The sequence below is a fragment of the Limulus polyphemus genome, unplaced genomic scaffold (assembly GCF_000517525.1).
Source record: "Limulus polyphemus unplaced genomic scaffold, Limulus_polyphemus-2.1.2 Scaffold122, whole genome shotgun sequence".
NCBI classification, from domain to species: domain Eukaryota; kingdom Metazoa; phylum Arthropoda; class Merostomata; order Xiphosura; family Limulidae; genus Limulus; species Limulus polyphemus.
The window spans coordinates 62,939-74,893 of NW_013665732.1; the positions used below are offsets into that span (position 1 = coordinate 62,939).

Consider the following 11,955-nt stretch of genomic DNA (forward strand, 5'->3'; position numbering starts at 1 on the left):
AGTCGTTGATATGGGATCCATTTTGATGCTCCTCTTGACAGCCCTTTTTGTACTCTCTGATGGACCAGGACGACCCTGACACTGCTCAGTTGTTTCCTTGCCGTGTTTCCTGAATGGCACGATGATTCTGTTGACTGTCGAAAGCGGGATTTCCAAATTCTGCGAAATTTGCCACTGACTTATTCCACCATCTGCTTGACCAACTATCCTTCCTCTAACAAAATCTGACAATTCGAGAGAACCTTAAGTTCTAGGCATGTTTTAGCGCAAGGTAATTAGTGTGCGGACCATTTTCATTTATATAGTGCTCTTTGAACACAAATTAGTTAGCATAAATCAGTTAAATGACGAAAAATTAGGTGTCTATTTACTTGTGACCACTCAGTATATATATAAATATTGTGGCCATAATTTCAATACTTGTAATATATCACCAAAGGTCAAATTTAAGCAACAAACATCGTGAAAACATCTCTGACTCAAGAGTTAGCCAAAATTCAATATTTTTTAATGGACTATGATCAATCCGTGCGTTCAACATTGTGGTCGTTGGTGAATCCCACTTAATATACCAACACGAATATCAGAAGGTAGAACTAGAAGGTGGCATCAAACTTGTAAATTACAGTTTAGGAACAATTCACTTTTTCTTGCAGTAGAAGTAAGAATGAGTAATTGAATGAAAAGATACTCTTTAGCTAGATGTTCAGATCATAAGTTAGAATACTATCACGTCTACCGGTTGAACTAGGAGTTGTTGCGTGGTGCCGTATTTCCTGAAGAAGTGGTTGTGTGGTGCCATATTTCCTGAAGGAATTGTTGTATGGTGCCGTATTCCCTGAAGAAGTTGTTGTATGGTGCCGTATTTCCTGAAGGAGTTGTCGTGTGGTGCCATATTTCCCGAAGGAATTGTTGTATGGTGCCGTATTCCCTGAAGTAATTGTTGTGTGGTGCCGTATTCCCTGAAGGAATTGTTGTGTGGTGCCGTATTCCCTGAAGGAATTGTTGTATGGTGCCGTATTTCCTGAAGGAGTTGTTGTGTGATGCCGTATTTCCTGAAGGAGTTGTCGTGTGGTGCCGTATTTCCTGAAGGAGTGGTTGTGTTGTGGTGGTGCCCGTTGAAACTGATTATTAGTACATGTTTTTTCCTGTATCCTGCTGAGTAGATGAATATATAAATATTATGCTATTTATTTATTTCGACATTTAAAATATCAGGACAGTTATAAACAAATATAGGATAGAAGAAAAAAAAGAGTAAAAAACAATAAACCCAGTCTATGTAAGTAAAACTTTATTATAAAAAGATACAATTGAAAGTTTCAGTTATAAACATTATTACACTATGCATCAGAGGGAGCAAGAGGGCCCAATTGGACGAAAAAAGTGAAGATTCCTAAAGTTGCCAAAGATATAGATAAATATTGCTTTCCTTATCTAGTAATTGGATCTATACTTTCTTTGGACCATCAACTATTTTTTTATTATTTTTAAGGTGAAATATGAGCCAAATATCGTGACAATGGTTACATTGTGTATTTATAAATTGCTAGGTACACCTTAGCATCTTTAAACAAATCTAGTTTTGTAACATAATTTATTTATTGTTCTAAATTTAAATTAATATTTTATATACTTTAGCCGCGATATAATTTTTAACTGTAATTTGTGAGATGGGTTTGTTTGTTTAAATTCGCGCAAAGCTACTAATCTATATTTTGAAGTGATAGATGGAAAGCAGCTAGTCAACACAATCTGTCTCCAACTCTTGAGCCAACTCTTTTGCCAATGAAAAGTGGGATTGATTATTACATTATAACCCCATGGCTGAAAGGGGCGAGGATGTTCAGTGGCGGGATTCGAACCCGCGACCCGCCGATTGCGAGTAGAATGCTCTTATCACTAGGTTATGTCCGGCTCTTCGTGAGTTGGAACTGTTATCTTTTTATAACTTAGATTAGTTAAGTTGCTTTATACTTCATTAGCAATGTACGAAGATTTACTTTCAGTTTTTGCTTAAGTGTGAAGTTACAAATATATTACCAAAACAGATATTACAAGTTGAAGTAAGGAGCCGCAATAAAAGAAGTCATAATATTACGTCTTGTTGACCCTAGCAACATGGCGGATGAATTTTCAGCAGTCTGAGTGGAAAATAATTTTAAAGTTTTAGGCTAGCAACAAAGTGAAGATAGGATCAGTATGTGACGTATAAGCAAGATAGTGTGTTTTTGTGTAGACGTGTTTGTTTGTGAAAACAGTATTACATATCAATTAGGCAACAGCTTCGCACAAAAGCGTGTTAACAGCGTTCCTCTTATAACATTAATACACCAGAACATTAACTTTTCATTAACTGATAAGTGCAATAGCGTTGAATCTACAAAGTGACAGGTATGCCGAGAACACACCAATCAGTCCCCACGTTCCATTTTATATATTTTCTCCATTCGGCTAAGTCTGTCCCATTATATTACCTTTTACGTTATCTACACTCATCTAAATATATTCCAATCTGTCTCATACTGCCTCTCTAATGCGTTGGACTACGTTTTTGAAAATAATTACTATAACCATATGGTTTTATAAACTAGGTAACATCTTCTAATTCTTTAATGTTTTGTCTAGGAACTGCGCATAAATGTTTTGATTGGTTTACCAAGGCTTGGATAACTTTTTTCTTTTGGGATGTCGGAATATTAGTATCAACATTTAAAAACGCTAAAGTTCAAAAGTAAATTGGATAAAAAGGTTTTTCGAATTCAGGTAGAAACACAAATTATCAATATCATCGTGTTAAAAACAGAAAAAAAAAGGTCATCCACATATTTTCGCCAGAAGTTTAAAGCTGAAGTTTTGACATGTTCCACAACCAACTGCAATCGGAGTTGAGACATAGTCCGTACAGTTACATGTAGTTGTTTCTACGTAGCGTATCTGAAGGAGATGGTGATGACTTCTAAACAACGCTTATGATGATCACATAACTTTGACATTGAGAGTGAAGTATGGTAGCGTAAAATATTATCTAATTTTAACCTTTATTTCGTAGAGTAGCGAAACAATATAACACCACGTAAAGCCATCAGATCAGACATAGCTAGATTCTACAATTCACAAAGCGTGTATCCAGGATTTTTAATAAGAAAAACAGAAGCAGTAATTAATGGTTCTAAAATGTCAACAAAAAGTGTTTAAATAAAGCATAGGAAGGAAAGTGAATAAATGATATAATGGAGTGAATAAAACCGAGGTTTAGTGGATCTTATGAAGAATAATGGAATTTGTCCATCAATTATTATCAGGAGACAAAGGATTTATTTTCGGAAATATGATAAAACCTTTAAGGACTTAGAGCTTTGGTTTACCTCTCTATCAATTCTGCCAATAACATTTGTGTTTAAGAATGCATAATGTACATTTTTACTCTTTATACAGTTCAACTGAGTCAGTAGTTTTATTTCTTTTATAACTGATAATATTCTTTTTAGAAGTTTTCATAATCACTTTGTGATTGATAATATTGTTTTCATAAATGATCGTTTGTTTGTTTTCTGTTAAGCACAAAACCACACAATGGGTTACCTGTGCTGTGCCCACCACCGGTATCGAAGCCCGAATTTTAGCATTATAGGTCCACAATGTTACAGATAAACCACTGGGGGCCTTTCAAACAATAATATTTCTTACATAGATAATAATCTTGTTTTTATAACTGATAATATTTATTTTATAAATGATAACATTTATTTTATAAATGATAATATTATATTATAACTAATAATATTTATTTTATAAATTACAATATTATTTTTATAATTCATAATATTTCTTTTATAACTGATAATATTATATTATAACTGATAATATTTATTTTATAAATTACAATATTAGTTTTGTAATTGATACTATTTATTTTGTAAGTGTTCTTGCCTAGACATCACCTTTGACAGCTTGTAAAGTTAAATGATTGGTTCATCCTTTTTATGTATGTGATTTACCATAGAATACAGTTTGACCAATTTGAAGTTTTATTCAGAAGATTGGACCATTGTCAAAATTATAATAATCAGAAGTGTTATTGATTTATGTTTAACTTATATGTCACACCAAGCGTACCAATTATTGAAAAAAAAAACAATTCAATCGTCAGTAAGATATAGAGAAATGTTCTATAAACAACAAATAGAAAAAAAGTTAAAGTAATATTATCGTACATATAACTATGACGAAACCACCAACTCATAGAGCAACGTAATAATGCTATTGTTGTAATTTAAAATATAGTTTGCATTAAGTACTGAAGAACCTAGTGTGGCATGTAACAAGAAACTATGAGTTCTGTTTAAAAAAGTGTATTTGTTTGTTCAGTTGATGATCAGTAAAACTTGGATAGTTTGTGTTAAGTACTGAGGAACCTAGTGTGACATGCAACAAGAAACTACGAGTTCTGTTTAAAAAAGTGTATTTGTTTGTTCAGTTGATGATCAATAAAACTTGGATAGTTTGTGTTAAGTACCGAGGAACCTAGTGTGGCATGTAACAAGAATCTACGAGTTCTGTTTCAAAAAGTGTATTTGTTTGTTCAGTTGATGATCAGTAAAACTTGGATAGTTTGTATTAAGTACTGAGGAACCTAGTGTGGCATGTAACAAGAAACTACGAGTTCTGTTTCAAAAAGTGTATTTGTTTGTTCAGTTGATGATCAGTAAAACTTGGAAAGTCAATGGCAAGGCCTGATATTTTAGTAGGAGAAATTAACTTAACATGCCGGATGAGCTTTAAGATTTTGTTTGCAATAATTAGACTTATTTGTATTTTACTTTGTATAGAAGAGCACGTTAATATATCATTTGGCATTACAGACTTTTATTTTATGAAGCTTATATTCAAAGGTTGTCGTTTTTCCAATTTTTTAAAACATAATTATCGAAACGTGGAGAAAACTCAAGAACACATAACAGACTTCTTATTGGGCAGTAACGAGAGTGATGTTAAATATATGAATACTTGATACTCGTTACAAAACGTTCGTTTAACAAGATTTGTTAGCTTAAGCAATTTTTCAAGAGACATGTTTGAAGCTTTGATAAAAATATGTATTTTAAAAACTGTTTAAGAAACATGCATGTTATACAACATGTTTTTGTTTTTAGGTTCTGCCCAGGGAAGACATGAACGACGACTTTTGAACCAGCTTCTCAAGAACTACAACGCTATGGAACGACCTGTAGCGAATGAATCAGAACCTCTAATACTTAGTTTTGGGCTTACTCTACAACAGCTGATAGATGTGGTACGAATTTTTATTGCTATAATTTATTTTATGGTAAATATCATAATAACACTTCCTTCCGCCTAAAAAAATGTTCCGAATACGAAACAAACATTTCCTAAAAATGTTAGTTCAATGAGAATTATAAGATCTGAAACGAGATGATGAAAAAAAAAAGGTTCATAGCGTCTCCTAAAGGCAAATTATTTCAACCAATATATATATACGTGTCATTGGCCTAAAGAATCATATCAAAGGACGACTGGCAAGATCAATGATGAAAAATTAATATCAGAATTAATATTCAAGTAGTGAACTGAAATATATAACATATATTAAAACATATTGAATTTTTTAAAAACAATTTCAGTTCAACAGGGTTAAAAGAAACAAAATGGCGAATGTATACATTTTGATTGGACAGGGAACTGCTCTGCATAAAAATATTTCTGTATATACAAATAAGATGATTATACTTTAGCATACTTACTTGACCACTGTTACTAAAGGATAATTTTATGTAGATATTGATTCTACTTGAAAGCTTTGACGTCTAATGGCATTATTTCGGAAAAAGGAACAACGTATTGATGAAAAGAGTGGCAAAGAAAAATCTGCGGAATTTCCTCCTTATTTACTCTAATACCAGGTCTACAGTTCAGAGTGTTTAAGCTAGCTTTAACATAAACACATTTTCAATCAGTGCTTCATGATGAGTAACAATAATATATATAAGCAATACGATTTGTTTGTTAGTTGTAAAGCACAGAGCTACACAATAGACTATCTGTGCTCTGTCCACCGCGGGTATCGACACCCAAGTTTAGCGTTGTAAGCCCATTGACTTACCGATGAGCCTCCTGGAGGCAATACGAGTCGAGTAGAGTCGAAAATCGGGGATCAAATGTCAAGAAATACTTATGTGAGCTTAACGATGTTACGAATTTGATATAAAACGTTAATGTAGACTATTTAATGTTTCTTCAAATGAAATGAAATTCGCTTCATGCTTTATAGATAATCTACGCATATTATGATTACATCTGATACCTTGATTTTTTACACCTTATTTCTGAAAACACAGGAAGGGTAAAAAATACCAGATTTTTCTCATTATTTAATATAATGTCAAATACACAGTTTCTAATGTTGTAACCAGTTTTTCACACACAAACAAAAATTTCTACATAAATACTTCATGACATAAAATATCTAAGCGATACAATATGAGAAGGGGTGAAATAAGGTCTTAAATGTCAAGAAATCCATTATGTTCACATGAATTTCTTGACTTTTAAACCCATGCTTCACCCTTCTCAACTTGTCTTGCTTAGATATTTTATTATCTCATAACTTACTGTATGAATATTTTTTAAAAAGCTAGTTAAAAGATGTTAAAACTCCAATGTTTTTGCTTTTTGAGTAGTAATTTTGTTTTTCAGAAATAATATGTAAAAAATTCAAACTATAAATAAAATCACAATGGGCATAAATATTATCTTATAGCTAGTAATACATGTTAAAATGACTGTTTTACATTTATATTATTTGCATATACAAAAAAATATTTGTGTGCACAACAACAGCCATCTTTAGACAAAATATGAACATTCACAGTTTTACCTCTCTTTCATTGATATACTATTTGAATTCTAAATTTGATGCTCACTTTTCGGCACACATTTTGCCAGCCCTCCTTTATCATTGTGAGGTTTGTTGATGTCTTTGGATAATTCGGTATTTGAAAAAAAATTTAACTAATATTGAGAAGCCTCTAATCCAAGGTAACAAGATATTATAAGCTTTATTCGTTTAGAGACGATTTAAAGTCAATATAGTTAACAGATTGTGATAGTGAAAAATGACTAAAATATTTGTTAGCCTCTCGCATGCGAAAGACTGTACAACGAGATTTGGAGTGTGTATGAAATAATTAGATGTAAAATACTTAATTATAACAATATAAAATACAATTTAACACAATTTAAATGTTATTCAAGAATTTGTCAGAAAGCATTCTTCATTAGAAATCCCTATTTCTGTCATCATACATGTCAGTAATTATTTTTCATGTGAATTTAAAGAACAGATAGAGCTTAAATTGAAAATAATATACAGATTACCATATACTGCAGAACTATGAACCGTTATCTTAAAAGCCAATAGTAACCGCTGCCTTTTGGCAAATTTGTGTAGCCCACATTTATGCAGTTAGTTAAATTTACTTTAAAGTGTACAAATATTTAGTTGAATAGTTTATAATTATGTTACTTTAAATTATGTTGTTTAGTTGCTTCCTAAATTTTTTATTTGACCTTAACCTTTGAAATGTAAATGCTAATATTTTGTTTCGTTCGAAGTAAAGGTTTTAAAAATACAATTTTATGTCGACTATAAAAAAAAAGGCTCAAGCACTCAAAAAAAAAGTGTCATAGGTTCGTTCTTAAGATATCATGATAATAAATAAATTATCCAAAAGACATACTAATCTGGGTTATGAACTGTGATTGAGATATGAGTGGTTTGTTGTGTATAAGGCACTAGAAACTTATTGATATTTAAATAGTGCAGCGTAACAAGTAATTACAATAATTCAAATAAAGTTTTTTACATTGACTTCGTCATGGGACGTGGCTGTAAAATATTTAAAAAAGTTTGGTTAGATTAAGCTAAAATATGTGAACCTTTACAGTGGATTAGATTTTCGGATTAGTTGAGGTTGTCAACTGTTTTATAAATTTTCTTAACTATCTTGCATATCAGTGCATGAAGTAGTGAGAAAAATAGGGGTTTCTTAAGAGCTTCTAGAAAATTAAAGTTTGTCAGGTTTTTGAAGATTACGAAAGGTTCTTACAATAATTAGCAGATTAGAAATAATTAATATATGGAGTAACTGATTGGAGTGTTTCCAAACCATGATAGGTGATTTTGAACGACTGAAATAATATAAATAACTATTTTAGAAAGTTTATAAATATAAATAGTTTCTGAAAGTGAAAGAAAGAAGTGGAGTTTCGGAGAAACATGAAATATATCACAAAACGCATATTAAAATCAATCTGAGTATTGAAGGTGGTTGAAAAGTAAAATGGTAACATAATATGTCTGTTAAATTAGTTTCGAGTTGAGTGTTAAATCGGTTGAGTACTTTAATATAGAAGTTGGCTGAGATTTATAAAAGTTATCACAGGATGTCTTTTAGATTCGATTTAGGCGGTGAAGCATTGAAGATGGCTTAGTTATACAGACTTTAACATAAAACAATATTAAGTTCTGGGATTGAGACATTCCCAGACTGAATGTCCATTGTAATGAACTAAAATCGAAAATATAGGAATATGAATAAACTTGGGATACCAGTACCATCCAGAAAGAAAATTTGGAATGTAACTTTTACCTGATGACAACACGATACTTTTGGTCGAAATATCACAGCTTCTTTAAGAAAAGTGCAGCGTCTTGTAACAGATGAGAACCCACAAACATAACGTGTAAAAAGCTGTCCACTTGCCCTAGACAAAAGTATACAACATAATTAAGAAGGATCTCCGTGTATAAGAGCGACACAGTCAATTGTAAACAAGTTTCTTCCACGACATAATAATTCAGCCGTTGATTACTTCAACTAGCTGAAAAATGGATATTCCGTACGAGGTCATAATCATCAAGTTACTGGATCTAACTCCTTTGGATTTTTGTGCAATCCGACAGTTCAAACAGGCATTAAGAAACCGTCGTTTCCGCACACTAGATAGATTATGGAAACCGTGCAGGAAGGTGAGGTGTGCTTTGAACATTACAGCCATACGAAGGAGTCTTTTGCAATATAAACTACATATTTTGGATATTTTCAAGGTGCAAGGTCGTTAGACAGAACATGAGCGGCCGTGGCGACTTAGACTGTAAATGGTTTTAGTATAATGTACTGCACCTCTGTATAAAGTATCTGATAATTATAAATGTAATCACAAAAACTCTTTTAGGTTCTCTAGAAGTAGTGAAGTTGAAGATTGTTGAGAATTTTAAAGATGGCCACAGAAGAACGTTAGTAGACTACGACTAAATACAAGTACCAGTACGATAGATTTAGTAGTTCGGGTTATATCAATTATAAAGAGGAATGAAAGTGTTTGAAAATATGGTGTTGCGTTTTTTGGTTTGTTTTTGCAACACAACAAGTTGTGATTTTTAGAACAACTAATAATATTTATTAAAGGAATTACCGGACAGCAAACAAATTAAAATTAAATCAACATTAAGACTTTTCTACATAGGATATGCTCATTAGTCTAATTATTTAGCCTTATTAGTATCAGAAACAGATATATATATATATATAATACCTATAAAATGCGGAGTTTGATCTTTTAAAAAACAAGACATCTGATGAAGGAGAACCTATGATGATAATTATTTTACGGTTTTTTCTAACATTTCCTAAACGTTTTCATTCTGCAAAAGAAAATTTTGAATGTAACTTTTACCTGATGACAACACGTTACTATTGGTCGAAATGTAATAATCAAAATCAGTTGGCTTTCTGTAAAAGTTGCTGTTATTGTATTTTTGAATAATTAAGACTGAAGCTTTGCACTTGTTAAATTGATAACAACGTAATTTTTTAAATGTTAAGAGAAAAAAATTATTAGAAAAATGTTAGAAAACAAAAAAGAAACATAAAGATAATGAAATAATCTAGAAGCAAAATACAAATCAAAAAATTCTGTAAGATACTGCTTATTATGGGATTATCTTAGGAAGTTTGATAATAACTAACAAGTGCATTTTGTCATATTAATCAAAAGGAAGAAGAATTAGGTTAATAACTAACAGGTGTGTGTTAGCATATTTTCATATTAAAACTAGCAGATAATGTTAGACATTTATATATTGAATTACGTTTAGGTCTAATGCAAATACAAATCAACTATACCCTAGTAACATTCATGAGAGCTGTTGCCTTAGTTACAGAGCCCACACTATGGCAAAAGGAGCGTTAAGAAACAATTTCTCTTACCAATGATTACTTATTGGTGAAAAGAGAAAACACACACACACACTAAACAACAAAGATAAAATGGAGCAATATGAACATTACACCTAAGACAGATACCAGATTACAACGTTTGAGGCAAGAATACACCAATAGAACAAGTAGGGTTTCGTAAATAATTTTATTTTAGTTCAAGAAACAATTATTGGTCTCCTTTACTGACTTGAGCATGGTGATGAAAAAATGTATATAATATGCTAGACACTCTCACGTCTGTTAAGTGCCAATAAATATGCAATGCAAGCGTATCCTTTGAAATACTCGCTATAGTAGTTTATAAATGTCACTTGTCTTTCCAGTAAAGCAGGTACACAAATCTTTATCGTGGTTTGCTATACTTGAAGAATCTGCGTTATAAAAAATAGCTTCAAGAATTATATCTCATATATAAGTATCATCGGGTTGGCTTGGCAACACAAGGGTGTTTATCGAGAAAAGATGCCGGAGCAAATAATGCCAGCTAAGCTCTCCAAACACAGAAAAACTTCACCAAATCGATACTAAACTGGAATTTTAAAAGTCTGATGGGTAACTATTACTAGTAGAAAATCTAATAAGCTCTCTCTCCCCCTCCCCCCAGGAAAACAAAACAAGACCAACAAACCAAGAACTCGAATATTTTTGAAAAGTGATCTTTTTCGTCGTCTTTCTGATGAAGAAGAGATTACTATTTAAAAAAGCTACACATTTTAGATAGTTATTTTGTTTCAAAATATCTGAACATTTTCTAACATTTCTACATATTCATCTGGATATTTCAAGTCCACGATTACGCTTCAATATATATTCGGTTTGTCGATAGCAATAAGTATAAAAAATATCTTAATTAACACCAACATTTTTCATTTTTAGTGAATGATGCGTTAGTTTATTTTTGAATTGCGCGTAAAGCTACTAAAAGGCTATATGCGCTAGCCATACCTAATCCAACACCGATACACTAGAGGGAAGGCGGCTAGTCAACACCACTCACCGTCAACTCTTGAGATGCTTTTTTACTAACGTCACATTATGACGTCGCCCCGGCTGAAAGGGTGAGCATGTTCGGTGAAGGTGATCCAAACCTGCGAGCCGATCGCCCTTACCATCAAGCCCTGCCAAGGCGCTTGGTGATTGATAAAACTTATCATCATCCCCTCTTGATTTGATTTTGCAGAAGAAGAATTATTTCGTCCAAAAACAACGCTTTATATTTTAAGCTTCATGTTAAGATTATTTTTAATAAGAAAGGTTCACAGAAACTTATCTGTTTGTTTGTTTTAGCATTGAACTACCTGCTGTGTACACAGCGAGGAATCGAACCCCAAATTTTAGCGTTGTAAGTTCGTAGACTTACCGCTGTTCCACCAGGGGACTTTACAGAAAATAACAATAAAATTAATTAAGCAACAAAAATGGTAAATTGTAATCCCAATGAAAACTTTTGGCCAGAACTGAGCCGGAAAACTGCTACCGACCCTAAAACAGCTGCTGTAGCTGAGTTACAGGGCCTTCTAGTAACAAGTTGGGATGAAATCACGGTGGATTACATTAATAACCTTATCGACAGCATGCTACGTCGCCTTGCGGAGGTTAGTAGAGCCCCAGTAGGATCAACCAAGTACTGAATGTTTAATATGATCTGATA

General features: G+C 32.3%; 1 protein-coding gene across 6 annotated transcripts in view; it reads left to right on the forward strand.

The window, feature by feature from the left end:
• The window catches only part of LOC106472571 (neuronal acetylcholine receptor subunit alpha-7-like), a 79,102-nt gene that overhangs the window by 7,893 nt on the left and 59,254 nt on the right, over positions 1 to 11,955 (forward strand). For 4 of the 6 annotated variants that reach the window (XM_022401983.1, XM_022401967.1, XM_022401963.1 and 1 more), the window contains exon 2: positions 5,157 to 5,296. In XM_022401983.1, coding sequence (XP_022257691.1) covers positions 5,157 to 5,296 — 140 coding nt within the window. Of the gene's footprint in view, positions 1 to 5,156; positions 5,330 to 11,955 lie in introns of all 6 variants that reach the window. The other 2 variants (XM_022401976.1, XM_022401960.1) reach the window with 1 other exon arrangement.